This window comes from Sturnira hondurensis, unplaced genomic scaffold (genome assembly GCF_014824575.4).
Source record: "Sturnira hondurensis isolate 20B ecotype Veracruz unplaced genomic scaffold, ASM1482457v3 Scaffold0013559, whole genome shotgun sequence".
Classification (NCBI taxonomy): Eukaryota; Metazoa; Chordata; class Mammalia; order Chiroptera; family Phyllostomidae; genus Sturnira; species Sturnira hondurensis.
Genome location: NW_028086190.1, coordinates 3,703,223 through 3,724,893, shown reverse-complemented (window position 1 = coordinate 3,724,893; position 21,671 = coordinate 3,703,223). Strand labels below are relative to the sequence as shown.

Sequence of the window (21,671 nt, the reverse complement as noted above, 5' to 3'; positions counted from 1 at the left end):
TTTATTCATAATGAAGTATAACAAAAGAAGAATAAGGCCTTTTTAAGAAAGTGAGAGAACTGTTACAGTCCTTGTCTGTTCATTCAGTGGTGTATTTACTATGTTACAAGGAGCTCATTCAATTAAATACTAAGAGCTTTTAGTCATTACTAAAAGCATGAAACTTTTTCCTCCTGAACTCTTTAAATTCACTGATGTGCTAACCACTTGTATAAGTTTTAACTTAGTTAAACATACTGAAGTTTGTGTTGATAAACTTTAAAAAATGCTACGTAATGATACAAACTTTAAATGATATACTAACATTTGGTAGGGGGAGGCTTGAGTTAGTTTGTGAAAAGTGTATTCACTTGAACAAGTGTGTTTGAGCTACTGCTCTGTGACAGGCACTCTGCTGGGTGAGTGAGATGAGGACATCAGTCACGTTTTCTACCCTCAGGGAACTTCCTAGGAAACATGTTTTAAATGTTCTAATGAAATATGATGTTAAAATAAAACTCACAGTATCATGGTGAAATAAAACTTACGAAACACAAGTCTTGTTTCATTAAAATAAGGCTTTTGAAATTTGTTTTTATTTATTTTACCAATGAGGACAGATTTATTTCCTTTTTAAGAATTTATACAGTACATTGACTTTTTAGCACATAGTTTTATAAGTTATAACTCATGTAGTATGTGTATAAGAACATGTAAATGGAATCACACAAAATAATGACCTTTTGCCTTTGGCTTCCTTTACGTTGCAGTTTCCAAGGTTTATCCATGTTGTAGTCTGTATTAGTATTTCATTCATTTTTGTACCTGAATAATATTGTATGTGCATACCACAAGTTATTTATTCATTTATCATTTATTCAGTTAAATTATGACCATCTTAATGAGTGTGAAGTGACATCTCATTGTGGTATTATTTGCATATTCTTTTTCTCAGACATTTGTGAATATATTTTCCTGTTCCATAGGTTGTCTCTTTCTTGTCTTGATAGTGTCCTTTGATGCACAAATGTTTTTTATTTTGATGAAGTCCAATTTATGTATTTTTTCTTTTATTCCTTATGCTTTTGGTGTCACATCTATCTGGCCATCACCAAGTATGAGATTATGAAGATTTATACCCATGTTTTTTCCTGTTTTATGGTTTTAACTCTTATTTAGGTTTTTAGCTAAATTTTTATCTGGTGTAGGGGACCAACTTTATTCTTTTGCTTGTGAATATCCTGTTGCCCCAGATATTATTTTTATAGCTTTGACAAACAGTCTATATGATTACATATAAAAGTTAATGAGATGAATTAAGAAGATGAGAATTTAAATGTATCCATACTTGAGAAATCAGTCCAAAATGTAACAGCGCAGGTTTTCATAAGCCAAGGGCAAAGAACACTCTAAGTTCTGGGACATTAATGTAATTCAGAGAAGTACAAGTTCCCAGCATCCATTGAAAGGTAGTAGATTCCCAGGCTATGTGGCAACTGGCTTTACATCTTACTTACTTTATGACTGAGAATCAAGGACAACATTCATCCAGGGAGACTGGAGCCTTCAGAAGCAAACCCATCTCTTAAGTTTTCCTAGGTAAGAATGAGAAGTTTCAGAACAAGATTAACACAAAACTTAATTCATTGCTGAGCTAGAGCCCTAAAGGCCAGAGTCCCTTATATTCTTTTTTCCATCTCTAGAATGCTTCAGACTGTGGTGCAACTTAAGACCTATAGATAGGCTTTAAGAATTCACTCAAGATACTGTTAAAGTACTGGAGCCCGAAGCAAGTAAACCATTTTAGCCAAGTAAATAATATGTTACAAAAGCCTCTCAGCAGCTCTATGGAGCACTTCTGTGCTTCCCCACCCTCTTCTTTCCCAAGGGTGTTCCCATCCACTCTCTCTCTGTCTCTGTCTTCCCCCTCGTCCGCCCCCTGCCAAGCTGAAGGGCCCTTCTTTTGGTGTGACTTATTTCCTGAACCCATTTCCTCTATGGCTCGCTTGTTCTACCTCTGTGACTTTCCAAATACATACATACATACATACATAAGTCTTTAAACTGTGGAGGTTTATAATATTAAATCTGTATGGTTTACACAGAGATTTAGTTACATATAACTAAATTTAGTTACATGGGTATTAGTTACATATAACAGAATCTGTGTGACCCTTTGTATTGTTTTGTGCTTTCATTCATTAATTCTAAACATGCTGGGCACTCGTGGTAGAATATTGAGCAAAACATATGGCTCCAGGCCTCACAGGGCTTCAGGTTGTTGGGGACAACAAATAATAATCAATAAGCACAAAAATATAGAATTACAAACTTTGATTAATTTGAAGATAAAGCTCTTTTATGCCTGTCTATGTTTGTAGTTTCCCTGATTCTTTCCATTTTTTTCCCTCTTTCTTTTTCCTGCCACCCCATGTGGTGAAAGTACACAAATGGTTCATAATTTTGTTTGCTGTATAAACCATCAAAAGTGTGGGCTATATGTGGTTTTTATTGTGGTAAAACATGTATAATATAAAACTTACCATTGTAACCATTTTCAGGTGTACAGTTCAGTGCTGTTACATAGACTCACATTGTTGTACTACCATCACCAGAACATTCCATCTTCTCAAATTGAAACTCTATGCCCATTAACTAATAACCCCCTGTTCCTTTTCCCCTGAGCCTTTGTTTCTTTCTCCCTTCTGTCTCTATGAATTTGCCTTTTCTAGATATCTCATGTAAGTGGAATCTTACAATATTTTTTTGTATCTGGCTTATCTCATTTGCCATAATGTTTTCAAGGTTTTTCCATGTTTTAGTGTGTCAGATTTTTTTCCTGTTTAACATGGAACAATTTTATGTTGTATGTATAAACCACATTTTCTTTATTTAGTCAATAGATGTTTGGGTTGTTCCCACCTATGTTCTATTACATTTTGTTGCATTTTCATCATCTTTTGTCATATAGTTAACAAGATAATGGGCTAAGAAGAAGCAGTATTTTGCATCTGTTGGCAGATATTTTACTGGAGTAAATGGAAAACAGTATTTCAGTTTTAATTTCTAACTCTTTGAATTAACTTTTGATGTTTGTACCTTAAATTGTTTTCACATATTTAAGACCATATACATGTGGTATTTCTTTTTTGAGGTTATAAGTCTTAGTCAGTTTGGGCTGCTATAACAAAATACCACAGACTGAGTAGCTTATAAACAGTAGAAATTTATTTCTCACAGTTCTAGAGGCTGAAAGGCTGAGATTGGGCAGCCCTCAGCCTTTTTCCAGGTCACGGATTTTGTGTCTTATCCTCACACGATGGAAGGGGCGGGGCACCTTCTGGGTCCCCTTTAGGAGAGCTCTACTCTCCTGAGCTGTGCCGCTCCCAAAGGCTCCACCTCCTAAAACCAGCATCTTTGGGTTTAGAATTTCAACATGAATTTTAGGGGATGCAAACATTGGGATCATAGCACCATAAATATAGTTTTAATTTACTTGCAGCCTTAATTTGTTTTCAGACATTTGAGGCAATATTTATATATTAGAAATATAAGTATACATAAAATATGTATGTTTTAAATTAGTGAAAGAATAACATAGTATTAAAGAATTACACAGTAAATTTTAAGTATTTAGTGAATAATCCTTTGATTTTTCTAAATGTGTTATCAAAGTTACTTTCTATAAGTGTGTTTGTCATACTAACTCAGTCTGTCTTAAAACATTTTTTCTCCATGGGAGATATCAATAACATTGAGTTTGTACATCTGATTTGAGTTCTAAAGATCATATATAAATATCAAATTTTATTTTGAATGGTTTAGGTAACTAATACAAAGTGTTTAATTATTCTAAAAGATACTCAGGCTTTAGGGTAGTTTGTTTTCAATGTAGGTCAGTTGCTTTTTAGAAATCATAAGAAATAAATGGTACCATATATCATCAATATAGGAATATTATAGGCAAAATTATCTTCAGATGTCCAAGAACATTTAATTTGGTAATATTTTTTCTCAATATTAGTAATTCCGTTTAGGTGATACAAAATCCTTGAGAGAAAAATTTCATTCTGAGATAGATTATTAGGACCTTTTTAAATAATGTAAACTAGGATGATGAATAAGGATGTTCATTGTGGTATTTTTGTAATAGTTAAGAATTAGCAACAACCTAAATGTCCATTAGTAGCTTACCCACACTGTGGTTTATTAATAGAATGTGTTGCTATATGGCATTTAACACGAATATATTGGATCTATTTTTATTCAATTGAAAATGCTTCAAAAGCAAAAGTTGAGTTAAAAGAAGAAAGTTGAATAATAGTATATAAGCTATGATATATCCTTTAAACATGTAGTACTTTTAATCATAGAGCAGTACTATACTTTTGTGGACATGTGTCTATGTGTACATACACATGTAAACATTTATACACAAAAATATAATTCTATATAATGATATATACATACATATATAGTGTTAAAACATGAAGCAAAAATATACACACCAGATAAAGATACTGATAATTTCTGGGGAGGGACGAAGAGGTACAGTATTTTGGGGGGGGTAGTAGTATTTGCAGATCACTTTATTTTTTCACAAAAATAAAAGCTATGAGTTAAACATGCCATAATGTTAGTGTTTTTAAATCCAGATGGTTGATACAGCAATGTTGGTTATATTATTCTCCATACTTTTTTAATGTTTGAAATATTTTTTGTTTTTTAAGTTTATAATCAAAGACACAGTAGTTATACTTTAGTTAAAATCACTGAAGCAATCTTACATATAGGAACATATATAAGGATATTCACTATAACATTGTTTATAATTATGAGAAATTAGACACAACCAAAATATCAGATGATGTAACTATATAACTAAAAGTCCCAGGAACTTCAGTTTTTAAAAGCTATTATAATTAGTAGAATATTTTACTTTATACCATACACAAAGATCAATTCTATATAGACTGCAGACCTAAATGTGAAAGATTAAGTAGTTTAGTTTTTGGAGGGAAACATAGAAGAACATCTTTTTGACCTTGTAGTAAACAAAGGTTTCTTCAACCAGATTTAAAAAGGATTAAATATAAACTAAAAATGGATAAACTGGATTATATTAAATTGAAGAACTTACTGTGTTCTTTGAAAGATACTAATTAATGAATTAAAAAGCAACTTAGAGTGAAAAGAGATATTTGCACTATGTACGAGGTCTGTCTGGAAAAAGTCCAGCCATTGTTAATATAATGAGGAATGGTTTGCATGACTTCAGTATAACCAGGCAGCCAAGGATAGTGGATTGGAATGTGCATACATGAACAATGGCAACTTCACTGTACTAGTCAGTGGGGGCAGTTAAACTCAGTTGAGTGAGCACATGTACTGTGTGGTCATCGCATTCAACATGACAGAGCAAGTAGAGCAAGGGATCTGCATCAGATTTTGCATTAAGCTTGAACATTCCTCCACAGAAACTGTTTGGATGCTTCAGAAGGCCTCAGGTATAGGTAACTGGTTATTGGTAGCTTTATCATGGCAATGCACCCACTCATGTAACATGTCTTATGCAGACTTTTTTTGTGAAACATTAAATCACCCAGGTGACTCAGTCCCCCTTCACCCCAGATCTGGCACCCTGTGACTATTTACTTTCCCAAAACTAAAATCACCTTTGAAAGGGAAGAGATTTCAGACTGTTGATAAGATTCAGGAAAATACAATGGGGCTGCTGATGGAAATTGTGAGAACTGTGTGAGGACCCAAGGTGCCTACTTCGAAGGGGACTGAAGTGTCATTGTCCTATGTAGAATGTTTCTTGTATCTACTTTAGTAAAGGTCTCTGTTTTTCATATTACATGGATGTATACTTTCTGGACAGACTTCATATGTCCATCAAAGGACTAGTATCCAGAATATATGAAGAATTCCTGTGAATAAATGAAAAAGGACAATCTATTCAATACAAATGAGCAAAACAGTGCATGCAGATGACCAAAGCACATATGAAAGTGTGTTCAGATTGATTTGTCTTGTTTCTCTCTCTGTCTCTTTTAATTTGATGCTTACATCATTGTAGATCTTTCCTCTTTTCTAATATAAGCATATGAAATAGATGTCCATATAAGCACTGTTCTAGTACCTCAGAAATTTTGAAGTGTTGTGTTTCAATATTTTGCAAATTCAAAATATTTTCTAATTCCTTGTGGAGCGTTCATTGAAAGAAAAAGTATTTAAAACTAGATTCTGTAATTTCACACATTTAAGAATTTTTTCAGAGGTCCCTCTGGTATTGATTTCTGACAATTATATTGTGGTCACAGAAGATACTTTGGATGATTTAGAACTCAAATTTTATTGAGAATTGTTTTATGGTCCAGCATCTTGTTTTACCTTGGTAAAAATGCCATGGCACTTGAAAATAAGTATCTTGCTGTATTTGGGTGAAATGTTTTATAAATGCCTATTAGGTCAAGAGTTTTCATAGTACTTTTCAAATATCTTATATCCTTACTGATTTCCACCCACTTTTTGTTGACTACTGAGAGAGGTATGTTAGAAAAAAAACTCAGTTTGAACATTGTCAGGTTTTTTTAAAACACCTTATTAACCAAAGTTTAGATTTTCCTTTACCTGATGCTTGCTTATCCCTATACATTAGAATGACCCTGTGAAGTTGAATGTCCTTTGAAGTTGAAGTTGACCCTTTGTTGAATGTCCTTTGTGTTCAACAGATTCTCCTCTGTAGTTGGTCAGAATTCAAATGTCTCCCAGTGCTGTGTGAGCTCCAGTTTCCTTCATAGTGCTGGTTGGTCTCTACCTGCTTTATTTAGTTTCATATTATGCATATTCAATGAAGTATTAGCCACAGACTCAAAGGAATTCTTAGGCAGATTTCTGTAAGTTTTTCTTTTTGTAGTTTGCTCTTCTCTGGGTACTGTGCTTCACAAATTCCAGCCAGTTCAGCCTTCTGAAACTCTAATCTCCTCTCTTTCAACTCAGTGAGGTTCCTTTCTCCCTGCATCATGGTATGGCAAGTGTCTCATGGCAGAAGTCTGACTGCCATTTTAAGGGTTTTCTTATTACTGGAATCCCCATTTTTTCTTGGGTCTTCTTGCTTAAGTGCACTGGCCCGAAGAAATGCACAGATGAGAGTGTGTGGTAGAGAAACAAAAAATAGTTTAATATTGAATTGGCCATCTGAGATGGACAGTGAGGGTTCTAACCAAACAGACTTCCCAGATGGCATGTAGATTGCATGTTATATATGGCAAAATCACGAGACACTGGGGGTTAGGTGTATGTAGTCATTTCTTCAGGACTTTTCCAGCATCACTGTACAGTTGTACCAGGGGAAATAGGATTATTTCACAATATTAAAGGAAATGCATTCCAAGGATGTAAGCACAGGAGGATGAGAGGTGGTGGCAAGATTTATTAGAGTGAAAACAAAGGACTGCCCCCAGGTGCCCAGTGTCTTATTCACAACCAGGTGGTTCAGCTGTGGAAGAAGTCTAGCCTTCGGGGCTGCACCAAGCCCAGGAGGAGGGCCACAACCCAGCGCTGCCATGTCATTAGTCTGCTGTCTAAGGCTGTAGTAGTCAGCAGTCTCTGTTCCTGTCAGGCCGGCTTTTGACACTGAGCTCAGCCCCTGTGGCTGCTGCTGAGAGAGAATGTGGGAATGGCCCTTGGGCCTCTGTTAAGCTTTGATTATATTATTTTGGGCTTGGGAGAGAGTCAACTTTCTTTCAAACTATCCAGTCTCTTTTCTAATTCATAAGGGGCTTGTGCAGGGCTCACCCCATCCAGTCCCTTTCCTGGATCTTCTAGAGTTCCATGCCCTTATCCTGGCTGACCTTTTCTTGGCCATTTTGGCTCCTAGTGTGCATTCCTCAAAGTTCTACTTTGTCATCTGGCTTCTCCTGCACGTGCACTTATTGGAAGGAGCTCCCCCTGCACCATCTTGGCTTCTACTGCTCATGTGCCCTGCAAAGGAGTTAGTTTCCCCCTTGCTGGTTCTTACTCCCCATATCCCTAGTCTGTGGGAATGGATGGGTTGTTCCCCAAGGATATTGAAAGGCTTGTCTTTTGCAGGCTCCTGCCTACTCAGGGATTAAGTCCCGTTGGCAGAGATGCAGCTGTCCCCTGGGGTGAAGCTGTAGCTTCCTAGTTAATCCAGCTTAATTAGATGTCTGGGTCCATTTTCTTTTGTTAATACCTAACTAGCTACCCATGCTAACAGAGTCTCATGGGGAAGTAGCCAGGGGGTCATTCCACCTTAGGGCTCAGGAAATTAAACATAACTTAGGTCAAGATGCTAATTTTAGCCTTCCAGAGGTGTAGACCATGTGGCCATTAGTCTAGTCTGAGCTTACATTTTCTACTGCCTCAGGGGTTGCTTATTATCTGGGCAAAAGACTATGTGTGGGTGGAGGGGGATACTGTAATTTCTAGAGCTAGGATTTAAAATCAAATTTAATCACTCCTAAGGATCCTGGGTTTCATGATTTGTTGATTGCATACCTCTCAGACATCATAGTTTTCCGCTGCCTTTTGTCTAGTGTCTAGTCATTTCATATAATTCGTCCAAGAAGTAGATTTTGAATTGTGGTTCTTGTACCAAACTTGGTATAAGTTTGAAACACCAGACTAAGTAGGTGGCCAGTGGAGAGCTAATACTCCTATAGCTCAAGAGTACCTGAGCACTGACACTAGGAGCCCCTCATTTAAACACACGATTAGACGTGGTTTGTTGGAAGTTAGTTTGACTCAAGAACAAATGGCCCCTAATGTTTATAAACACTTTCTATCTGAAGTGGAGTTTGTGTAAGTTCTTCCTAAAAAAGTACAAGCTGTAAGTATATATATATATATATATATATATATATATATATATATATATATATAAAATACCTCTAAAAGAAGCAAGAAGTAACATTTCCAACAGTGGTAGCCTGTGTTCTGCTGGGTTAGTGATCTGAGAGCCACGGAAAACTAAATTGAGATGAGCTACATCTGCCTTTTCTTTATGAGGCTATCTTGCTTCAGTTTGTTCCATGTTCTTAAATCTGAACTTGATTACAATTTAGTTATTTCTGTTTTTGACCTCTTCTGATTTGAAGAATTTTATATTTGTTTTTATTCTTTAAACACTTTTTCTTGGAATGATAACATACATCATTTATTTGACAAAGTCTAAAGATTATTAGTACCTCAGTGTAAAGATTTTAAAATGCTTTAACTCTGATCCTCTTCTTGTTGTTCTATCATTATGTTGTTCAGAACTTTAGTTATACCTTATTTCATCTTTATCTTCAGTTCAATGTTGTTATGATTGCGTTGAGTAATAATGTTTTTTCGTCCCATGTATGCATTTACAAATGTCTTGCATCGTTATTGCCTATGATTGCCTTTTGAATGATTTCTTGCATTTATTTTCTTTCTTTTTAATAGTTCTTATTTTATCTATGATACATGATTAGTAAACTTTAGAATGTAGAAAATATTACTTATTTTCCTTCTGGCTTTTCTTGTTTATGAGAAGTCTACTGTTATTCCAAAATTGTTCAATTGTTAATTGATGTTTCTTTGTGATCCGGTGGATTTTAAAATTGTCTTTTTCTTTGGTGTCCCACAGTTTCACTGTGTTTCTAAATGTAAGTAGTTTTATTTATTGTTTGCAGTTTTTGATACTTTCTCAATCTGCTAATTCATACTTTTCCTCAGTTCTCAATCTTCACTTGTTGTATTTTGAATATTGTCTCCCTACCCCACATTATCTCAGTTCTGTCACAGGTGGGCACAGGTAACCAGGTTCTTGCTGATCAGGACAAAGAATTGAACCGAACACCCAAAGTTTATAGCAGAGAACATGGGAACAGGCCAACTCCAAGCAGAGATTGACCTCATGGGCTGGAGGGACTCTATTCTTACAGGACGGATCCTTCCTGGCTAGTTTGGCAGGCTTTTACTGTGTGTGTACAAGTAGTTGCATTACTTTAACGCTACTGTGCGTGTGGTCTCCCAGGATTTTCCCTCATAGGCCACCAGGGAAGGGGGTCCCACAATGTTACCAAATTGACCCCCCTTCTCCTGGGGTCCCCTTGTACTAGGTTCGCCTTGCCCATCACCAGAGAGTTATAGCCCTTCATGTTAGAGATTGATGAAAAGGAATTATTTTTTCAAGTGATACAGACTTAACTTAATGTTTTCATTAAAGTCCCATAAAACACCCCCAAACACACACAGTCCTTCCTTCCCTCCTTTGCCCAGTTTGGGGTATCTTATCTCAGGAAAAGAAATAGAAATCTGTGGCTCAGGCAGCCCCTGGTTCTTCCCAGTAATCCATGCTTGGTTGGTAGGCCTCCCTTGGTTCCCAGCACCATCAGCTATGTCGCTGGGATCACTAGTTCTTATTCCAAAACCACATGGCACCTTCACATGGTCCACCAGCAAGCATCTTTTCACCCCTTTCCTTCCTGCAGCATCTCTCCTACATTCTAAACTGTGTGGCAAAGGGAGACCCAAAGCCAAGTGGTGGTTCTCTGCCAAAGCCACGTGGTAATTCTTTGCTTAAGCCACATGGTGATTCTTGTCATGGCTGCCGTGCCTTGGTTTAAATCCCAGCGATAATCTTCCTCTGCAACTCCATTTCTGACTCCTCCCACAATCGGCTACACTTGCCAGCACTCCTGTATTTCAGCTTTTCCGGGCTGCCATGGTAAATCTGGGTAGGTGTGGCCCCATGACATGGAGTGGATCATCCAAGCTCTTACGCAAGCTCTGTAACCAGGGGGAGTTGCCTTTCTGTTACATCTTGGGTGGAAGTCACTTCCATCCCCCTGGCTCAGAGCATGGCCACAGCTATTTAACATATCCATGAAACCAGTGAAAGATTATAGATATGTTAAATAACCATTATAGAGGTTATCAGCAAAACTGTTGCTATGCAAAACAACTCAATGGCCCTGCTCCATGTATCCCATCCCCAGGTCAGACTTGTGGGGGTGAGGACATCCCATATTTTTAATATTTCCTGGACACCCTGAGTTCTGGACCCCATTACAAATCCTTCTTTTGGGGGCCCCCTGGCTGCACTCTCTTGCAGTTCTGTCCTTGAATAATTTCTATTTTAGGGGCTTTATGGACTTCTCATTCCAACACACTTTATATATTGTTACTCTTTTCCTTTTCGTTGTTTCTTTGTGTGGTTTCTGATTTTATCAATTTTCATTAGCTTTGTCTGTATGCTATTTAATACATCCACTGAGTTTTAAATTTCAATTATATTATTGTTATTATTAATCTTAGTTTTATTTAGCATTTCTCTCTATATATTATTTGGTTCTTTTTTATTTGTCTTCTTTTGTCTTATTAATCCCTGTTCATTTTAATATGTTTGTCACCTCTTTTTTGACATTTAAAAATGTTAATTTTAATAAAAATCATTTTTAGTTCTGTTATCTCTATTTCCTTGTTGTTCATTCTCCTCTTTTAGGAGCGGTAGTATGTAGGCTGTCATTCATGGCTTTGAACTTATATATATGTTTAGTTTTATCTTCAAACTTGACTTCTTAGATGAGTATTTTCTCTGGTGGTTTCTCCTGTCCTTTCTTTCAGCTTGTGGAAGCCTCTCTAAATTAGATGATTGTGCCTGCCTGAACTTTCCAGGGTACACTGTCCAGAAACCAGTGTATACATTGTTATTGATTTGTCACATATCTGCAAATATGTATGGTTTAATTTTGAAACCAGCAATATACGGTTAGGATTCTGATCTCAGATGGTTGACTCTATCCTGTCCTCATCAGACTGGGGCAGGAAGCCCCGTTTAATGGAACTTGAACCAGATAAGCTCGCTCTGATACCCAGGTTTTCATGCAGCGAGATTTTCTCTCAGCTTTCTGAAGTAGCCCAGTTTTCTGTCTCAGTCATGAAGTGCCTTGGGCATAAACTTTCATCCCAACTTGGGTCACTAGGTCCTCAGGGGCAGTACCTGGGCCAGGTATCTCACTGCAGTATCTCAGTTCTATTTTACAAGTAAGGGGTCTTTGTGTTGGCCTCTAGAGATTTGCTATCTTTGCTTTCATGCATTAACATTTTTATTATTGTTTTTACATAGCATAACTATGTGTTAGAAGGTGGTGAGGTAACTCACTACGTGATTTTTAAAAATTATATAGTCTCTGTTTTAAGTACTTAACATATTTATTTAGATGAAGTTAAATATCATTTAAAATTTTTCATTTCCAAGTCCTCATTAAAATTCAGTTTTAATGCTAGGATTTGTTAGTGTATTTTTGCTTTTATTTTACTATTGTATAATTCATATATTTTAAATAACCTGCTGTCTTTGTGACATTATTTCTTTAATTATTTATTGTGTTAATTTTCATAGGATGAATCTTCAGGAAGAATTGGATAAACTTAAAGTGCGTACATCAATCGACAAAGCAACAATACAAGAACTGAATACATGGATAGCAGAGAAGAAAGAAGGTAAAATTTTTTGTGAGAATAAATATTGAATGTAGGCATTTTTGAATTATCTAGTTCTTGATGTTTTATTTTCAATTTCTTCTAAGAATCTTACATTTCCCCCATCTTTCTACTTCTTTACTCATTGATATCTCATTAACATTTTCACCTGTCACGAGAATATTAAATAGGACGCCTGAAAGTCAGTCATCTTTTAATTTGTTAAGAATTCAAGTGAGATGTTTTATAAGGAGAAAGCATGTTTTATTATTCATTGATAAAGCTTTACTAATTATGTATTATCTAAAGTTTTATAGATAACATAGAATTACTGTACTCAATACCAATAATGCATTTGTGTGTGTAATGTACATGTTCCTGGCAGTTGTTTAGTTCTCATCAGTTGTTCTGAAATAAAACTTTTAGAGTTAGAATGAAACTTGGGGATCTGCAGTTCAGCAACCATCCTGCCTAATGGTCTGAAAGTGTTCAGTAAGAAGGGATACATCCATTCCAATTGCAAAGGTTTTCCTTTAATAAAATCAAGATAACTATATGTATTGTAAGACTTGAATCCATACTTTAGTAATGGGTTTATACTTAGTAGAAAAATGTAAGTAATGTTGGGGACAGGATTTAACCTTGTTATAGCTTAATTGTTACCACTGTATGTTTTAGGTGTTGTCCATTTACACTTAACAATTAACTTAGTAATTTATACTTAATAACTAAATTTTCCTATACCACTCATCTAGCTGTTGTCCCAGTTAAAATTGTTGTTCCAGTTTTAACTGGGTCACTGGTGATTTGTCATGGCCAATATTTGAACCCCTTTATTCGACAGCATTGATTTATATTATATTTCAAGCTTACTCTTTCATTGGTTTCTGAAATATTGGTTTTTCTGTTTTACCTTCTACTTTCCTGTATCTTCCCAGTCTTCTACTGGAACTTCTTTTCATTTTTTTTGGAAGTGTTGGGGTTCTTTAATACTTTAACTTTGGTTTACTTCCTAAAAATAGTATGTTGTTTTTTGAAAAATATTTAAAAACATTCAAGCAATAAGAAAGAATAAAAAGAAGAAAACAAAGAAAAAACTTATTCAGAAACACTTAAGTATCAGAATTTCAGTATTAAATAATTATAAAAAAATATCTTCACACTAATATAGAAAAAAGCCTAGATAAATTGTGAACAACATGAGTCATAATATGTGCTCTTTTTAAAAAAAGATATTTACATATTTTTTTATTTAGAACCAACCCAATAAAAAGAAACAGATGTATAAGTAAAGGAACTGTTGTTGAACTTTAGTTAAATGTTTTCTTACTTCAAGAGATATTAATTTTTGCCATGTATGATGTCTACTTTTTGCCCAAATTTTTGAGAGAAAAATATTCTTATTATACACAGGTAATACTAAATCTGCATCTATATAATTGTTTTTAATTCTTTATGCTTATGCATTAAAAGTGTAACTTTAGAAAGCAATAGTGATATCTGTATGCAAAAGAATACCCTGGAATACAATAATTTTGTTTCTATATATAAATAAATAAATAAATAATTGAATTAAAAAATTAAAATGAAAGATTTTTTCTCTGAAAGTTTGGGCCAAAAATGTGGGTGCGCATTATACACAGCAAAATACAGTATCTCTTTTCTGAGCTCATATTTCATTAAAGTAAGGACTTTGTTAATTTCTTTGCTTACTTTTCCTGTTTTCTTCCAGACTGGATTTTAAATCTGTGTTTTGTTAAGTGTTCACATCAGCCCATCTAATAGAGATTGTTCTCCTGGTCTGGAAAGGGTGGTCCCAGGGATTCAAATTGTTTGGTCTGTAGTCTTTTAGAGCTCGTTTCATATGTTTTCCCTCTCTTGGGAATTACTACCTTGTTTGTCTTATGCTCAATGTCTGAAAACCATTTTTATATAATATATTTTGTCTAGTTTTTAGTTAAAACATGTAGAAGGGTAAACCTGGTGCCTCTAGCTTACTTTTATTATGATTGAATATGTTTTACTTGGATTAAAATTCCAAATCTATATGACTAGAAACCTCTCTCCATGTACCAGATATATATTTCTTATTTTCTACTACTTGTTTTTCCCTGGCTACAAGATCTCAAAAGTTAAGCACATTAAAAAAAACAACAACAACAACTCATTGCCTTTCCTCTCAAGTCATTTCTACCTTCTCTAGACCTTTTATATGAACACCTTAAACCCTTACCACACTAAATTTCTCTTCACTGAAAATTGCAATTCATACTGTAGTGAATCTTTAATATAATCCCACATAATCTCTACTAGGAGCTTAACTGAGCTGGAGAGATCTGAGCTGCCAGGTGTTCAAGTAGCTGATTTAAGGTAATAGACACCTCCAGGACATCTTTAAACGTTCCAACATCCGAATTATAGGGGTACCAGAAGGGGGAAAGAAACAGCCACGAGTGGAAAACGTATTTGAACAAATAATAAAGGAGAACTTCCCCAGTCTGGCAAAGGAAATAGACTTCCAGGAAATCCAGGAAGCTCAGAGAGTGCCAAAGAAGTTGGACCCAAGAAGGAACACACCAAGACACATCATCATTACATTAGCCAAGACCAAAATGAAGGAGAGAATCCTAGAAGCATCAAGGGATAAGGGGACAGTCACCTACAAAGGAATACCCATCAGACTGTCAGAGGATTTCTCAAAAGAGAGCTTACAGGCAAGAAGGGGCTGGAAAGAAGTATTCCAAGTCATGAAATCCAAAGACCTACAGCCAAGATTGCTTTATCCAACAAAACTTTCATTTAGAATGGAAGGACAGATAAAGTGCTTCTCAGATAAGGTCAAGTTCAAGGAATTCATCATCACCAACCCCTTATTATATGAAATGCTAAAGGGACTTATATAAGAAAAAGAAGATGAAAAATATGAACAGTGAAAGGACAGCAAACTCACAGTTATTAACAACCACGGCTAAAACAAAAGCAAACCAAGAGGACAGCTAGATCAGGAGTGGAACCATAGAAATGAAGAACACATGGAGGGTTAGAAACAGGGGGGTGGGAGGGGAAGAAGGGGGGAGAAGGCACAGAAAATAGCATAGATGGTAGGTAGAAAATAGATAGGGGGGAGGGTGAGAATAGTGGGGGAAATATAGAATCCAAAGAACTTGAGACACGTGGTTATAAACTAAGGGGGGGAGAATGGTGGGGGAGGGAGGGTGCGGGTGGAGGGGAATGAATGGGGGGAATAGAACAACTGTAATGGTATAATCAATAAAATATATTTTTTAAAAAAGGTAATAGACAAAAATGAAAGTAATAAACAAGGATTTAATCACATATTCTATGTGCAAGAGACTGAAGTGGAGAAAGCACCAGCTCTCTCTGTTCCACCTCCCCCTGGGCACTGCACTCCAGTTGAGGACCAGTTGGATTAGCACAGACATAGGGGTTATCCCACTGCCAGAGGAGCCCTGATCAAAAGTCTCCTGCATTTTTGTTGACCTGGGTTTTGGATGAGGGAAGAGAGGGAAGACTCAGAGAGGGAAAGTGCTGAGTACTGAGTCTGAATGGAAAAAAGTGTCCTCAAAGCTACCGTCACCCCAGAACAAACAAATAAGGTCATCTGAGGGGAAGCACAGAGACTGGAAACCAATTGTAGTCATGTTTGAGTAACGAGGAAGGATAAAAGGAGAACTCTCAGGCACTCTTTATCTGAAGTTCACATGTTATCATGATCATAGGCATTGGCGACCATCTGAAGCACTGAGTCAACATCAAAGGTCTGGCAGGCCACTGTCAGTATTCCTGGTTAGGAAATCTTGGGAAAACTGTTTCATCAGAATTCATCTACTTCAGAATCAGGGAAATCTTTATCATCTGTTCAGCAGATGGTGTGTGGGTCTGGTCAGAATTAGGTGCTTTCTGTAGATGTGTCGCCTGAATTCAGGCATCTATTCCCTGGAGTTTGGTTACAAGGGCTGGTTAGCAGTAACTGATAGGGGCTTTTCCAGTAAGGTTGAAGAGAATCTTTCTGGAGGTGTCTTTTCCAGTAGACGATGAAATCTCCAGGTTGGAAAGTGCACTGCTTAGGATCTTCATCTTCCTGGATTGCTCCGTGAAAAGATGGCTCCACCAACCAGAACATGGTTAAGTTTGATAGAAGATACTAGGCTTTTATGATACTGATTTGTATCTCTTTTCATCAGCTGTAGATCAGAAGAGGCAAGGACCAAGTGTATAGGGTGCTCTGTGATTATCTTAAAAGTAAAGAGTTTATGAATTGGAAAGAGGATGGATCTGAGATATTCAAGGACCAATAGCAGTGCTTTTAGTGAAGGTATTTGGAGAGCCTCTACAGAATTTCATAACTGAGTCTTAATAGTACTGTTAGTGCTTTTAACTAAACCTGAAGATTGAGAGTGGTAAGCGAATATAAGTGTTGTAAAACTGGCCAAATAGTACAGACTTGTCGAAGCACCTGATAGATAAAATGGGTTCTCCAGTCACTGTAGAGTTCAAGAGGGGATCTGCAGGTAGAGCTGAACTTTTCCAAAAGGATTTTAGCCACAAGAGGCAGTAACCTGTGTACAAGGGAAAGCTTCAGTCCTCTGAGGAAACATACAGACCATGACTAAAACACATTTATGTTCATGAGACAGGGGAAGCTGTATGAAATCCATTTACCAGCCCTCAAATGGTCCATTAGGCAATCTAAAATGTCTTAGAGCAATGTGAACAGGCTTCAGCGGGTTGTGCTTTGGACAAGCAGGACAAATGAGGTAAGTGCGTTTTGCAGCTTTATTAATATTTCCCCACCAATACTGATTCGTGAAGGCTATCGTTTTGTCAGTGGACCAATGGTTTACTTCATATATAGTAGTTAGGAGTGGGGATTTTAATCTTTGGTGGGATTGGGTTGCTATTTGGCCTGAACTAGAGCTTTCTCTTTTTATTAAACCAGCAATTGTTGGATTTCCAATCTTATTTTTCCTTCTCTGAGGCCAAGTTTTGGGCTTCTATAGTTGGTTTTCCTAATTTATCATTTGGGAAAATGTTCCTTTGGACAATGACAAAGGCTTAAATGCTGCCAGTTCCTTTAAAAGGCAGCATTTCTTGTGAAAGTGTCAGCAGGGTGATTTCTCTTTGCTTCCAGAGTCAAATTTAGAATGCCTTGGGATCTTAATAAGAGCTAAGTCATCAAGTAAACATAGCATCCAGTGATTCCTGAACATATGGGCCATTTTTACGTTTTATTTCTGCTGGAAGTAAGGAAGCTACGTTGTTTCCACAACATTCCAAAATCATGAGCTACTACTCCAAAAGCGTATCTTCTATTAGTATTAAGTGTGAGAACTTATAATAAGTTTTTTTTAGAACTGGGCTGTAGTAGCCAAAGGCAACCTGCCTTGTAAACTTAGGTTACATCAAGGTGTGTTGATATTGCATATCCAGCACAATATTTGCATTTTCACTTTTTAATAAGAACTATCAGTGACTTATTAAATAAGAACTAAGGAGTGGGGAATGCTAGAGGGTTGGGGTTGAAGGGCAGAAGAGGGATAAAGGGGGAAGAATTGAGAAAACTATGTTAGCATAATCAATAAAATATACTTAAAAAAAGAACTATCAGTGAGCCATGAGAAGTCGATGTTACTCAAAGTAGTTTCCTATGGATCACAGGTGACAAACACAAGGCCCACAGGCCAAATCTGGCCTTCTACCTTGTTTCTTCCCAGCGGCAGCACCAAGCTCTTGCTTAACGGTTACGGAGTAGTTACATTTATACAGTCCTAACATTACATTCGGTCCTTTGAAGGCAACCATGAGGCTGATGTGGCCCCCAGTGAAAATGAGCTTGACACCCCTGCTATAGATCATCACTAGTGATCAGGAGGTGACTCATCAGGGTTAAGCAGGTGTGCAGGGCACTGTTGGTAATAGAGGTGAGAAGAGCAGCAGAGTTAAGGTTATAAAAACATGAAAGAGTTATGGGAAGAGCAGTTAACAAAAGGACTTCATAGGAGGTGAGGCATGTGACTGAAAAATGGTTGAGTATGATAAGAATTCAGGAGAGCTTCTACTGCATGGAGTAGAAATATGGTTAGGGGACACCATAATGATTTCTAAGGTCAGGTGGTTTATTTCCATGGTGCCACAGGGTCCAGTCAGTGGCTTGAATACCCTTTGGTTGATGGTGTTCCATGTGTTTTGGGATGAATACCCCAAGGGCATTCCCTTCCTTTTCATATGCGAAAAGGAAAATGGGAACCTAGTATTGGGATGCCCAAGGGCAAGTGCATTTGCTTTAAAGGCTGTGCTGTCCTGCTCTTCCTATAAAATTGGGTTGAGGTTGTAGTTCTTCAGTAAAACGTGCAGAGGTGTGGCCATAAGAGAGAGATTTGGGATTCATTTTCAGTGATAACTAACTAAGCCAAAAAAACCTTGCAGTTGATACTTAGTTTTGGGTTTGAGGAACCTTAAGACACCATGAAGTCTATCTGGATTTAGGTGCAACCCTGGTTCTGATATCAACTGCTCTCAATATCAAACCTGGATTTGGACAAACTACATTTTCTCCAAGGGCACCTGATATTCCTTAAAGTCTAAAAGCTTTGGCCGGTAGATGCTGTCCTTCTGTGAGGAGACTTGGAAGGAAGAGCAAAGAGGAAAGTCATTCGCATACTGAAACAAAGTAGAACCCCTAGGGAACTTCATGTCACCCAGATGAGCCTTTGGGATTTGGGAGAAATAAGAAGTGTCTCAGTAGAACTCTGAGGCATTACTGTCCAGGTGGATTGTTTCCCTTCCCAAGTGAAAGCCAGTAGATTCTGGCAAGCTTTATCAACTGATACTAAACAGTGCACTGCATACCTCAGTCACAATGAAGAATTTACTTTCAGTTGGGGTGGATGTTAGCAGTGTATGAGGGTTAGGAGCGATAGGATGCCAAAGGATATCAATGTTGTGTATCACTTGGAGGTCCTGGATAAACCTACACTCCTGGCCCTTGGGTTTTCTCAAAGGGAAAAGGAGTACAACAGGAACTAGTGCAAAGGATAATGAAATCTGAGTTTTGTGGTTTTCTTTTATAAGCTTTATACTTTGAAGGGCCACTTTACTTGTGGGGTACTGATTGATTCTAGAAAAAGGTCTTAAGGGTTGTATCTGAATCTTGATAGGAGGTGCACTGTGGGTGTTTACTACTATCATTTGAAGATTTTGCCCATAAAGAGGGATGGCAGCCAAACCAATAGGGACAAATGACCAGTGCTCCCAGATTCAGCCATAGTACTGTCAGAAACAGAGAATATAAAAGTTGTCCAAGAGTCATTTAATTCACCTGATTGTATAATTCGATGCTACTATCAAATTCTAGAACTATTTCCCTCTTTTGGAAGAAAAAATTCCAACATGATACTTTTATAACAAATCTTGGCCTAATAAATGAGTAGAGGTGGAGGAACTAAGGAGAAAATGGTGAGGATCTCTCAAGGAATAGATAGGTTCAAAGATAAGAACTTACTAGAGGTTTGTTAGAGATCCCCACCATTTAAACTGTTTTAGTACTTTAAGACAGGAGCTGCTTCATAGCAGTGGGGTTGACCACCGAGAGAGTGGCTTCTGGGTCAATAGAGATGGATTAATTCACACTCTGGAGAGAGGTTTCTCCGAGTTGAATAAGAGGAGGATTGGGAGGAGCCCTTATTCCTTGGAGTCCTGTCATTGGAAGTTAGGACACTAGAAGGACTGGTTAGAAGGCTGAAGGTGTCTGAAGTACTCAAATTTGTGACAGTCACTTTTCTGGTGTCCTGGCTCATTGGGATAATAGCAGAAACTAAGAAGCTTTTGGTTTTGTATAGCTACCTTCATTTGCCAGAGTTGAAAATTAAGAACTTTAGTGGTATTTCTTTTAGGTGCCTTATCTAGAGTGTGAGCGAACTGATTTGCCAAATATAAATTTAGAGTGGACATAGTTTACCCATTTCATCCTGGTTCTTTTAACTAATGAGTTGGCCAAAAAGTACATTTAGGTTTTTTTCCATAACACACATTTTTAATTTTAACTAATAACTTTATTGATTCAGATAGTTTGAGTATGTCAGCTATCCCCATGTGATATAACATTGATTGTTCTCAATTAATGTCTCAATTTGATTGCTATCATCTTCAACTGACCCACCCAAATGTGGAGCATTGTCCAGCAAGAAATTTCCAGCACAAAACTTTACAAACCACTTTTGACACATTCAATGAGTCCCAGCACCTTCTCCACAGAGAGCGTAAATCTTTTTTTTCCTGCATTTCAGTTGCATTTTTACCTTTCTTTTACGATTCTGTCTTTCAATAGTAAAGCATATTATGCCAAAAATGTATTTTCTTCCATCTTCAATATTAACATGGCTACACAAAAATTCACCAATTTTGATCTTTTTTTTCAATACCCAAGTGCTGGAAGCAACCTAAGTGCCCATCAGCAAATGAGTAGGTCAAAAAACTATCGTACATTTACAAAATGGAATTCTACTCAGCAGAGAGAAAGAAGGAGCTCTTACCCTTTGCAATAGCATGGATGGAACTGGAGAGCATTATGCTAAGTGAAATAAGCCAGGCAGTGAGGGACAAATACCATATGATCTCACCTTTAACTGGAACATAATCAACAAAAGAAAAAAGCAAACAAAATATTACCAGAGTCATTGAAATTAAGAACAATCTAACAATAAACAGAGGGGAGGGGAAGGGGGGACAGTGGGGGAAAGGGTTTTCAGGAACTACTGTAAAGGACACATGAACAAAACCAGGGGGGAGGGTGGAAATAAGGGAGGGAGGTGGGTTTGGGGGGGTGGGGGGAGAGGTGGGGAGGAAATACAGACAATTGTAATTGAACAACAATAAAATAATTTAAATTTAAAAAATGCATGTTATGATAGCTGTCACCATACAATCTAACAAAATTGTTTTGAATGAAGTTAAAGACAACTAAGCCCTACTAGAATCATCCTACAGATAAAAAACAAAAAACAAATGAACTTTTTGGGCAACCCAATAAAAGAAAAAGTCTTGGTTCAGCCTGTTAATAAACATACAGTGGAAAGCTACCTGAGTGGAATCAGCATCTGAAAGAAGACCAAAATTTTCTTGGAAAACAATCTGAAGTCAATTTAATAGTCATAAACAGGTTCATCAGACTTTTGTGAACAAGTCTGAATTTT

The 21,671-nt window shown here is 36.8% G+C and overlaps 1 protein-coding gene across 1 annotated transcript in view; it reads left to right on the top strand.

The window, feature by feature from the left end:
• The window catches only part of CNTLN (centlein), a 289,299-nt gene that overhangs the window by 159,133 nt on the left and 108,495 nt on the right, over positions 1-21,671 (top strand). Inside the window, exon 13 of the mRNA XM_037061920.1 lies at positions 12,380-12,480. Coding sequence (XP_036917815.1) covers positions 12,380-12,480 — 101 coding nt within the window. The remainder of the gene's footprint in view (positions 1-12,379; positions 12,481-21,671) is intronic.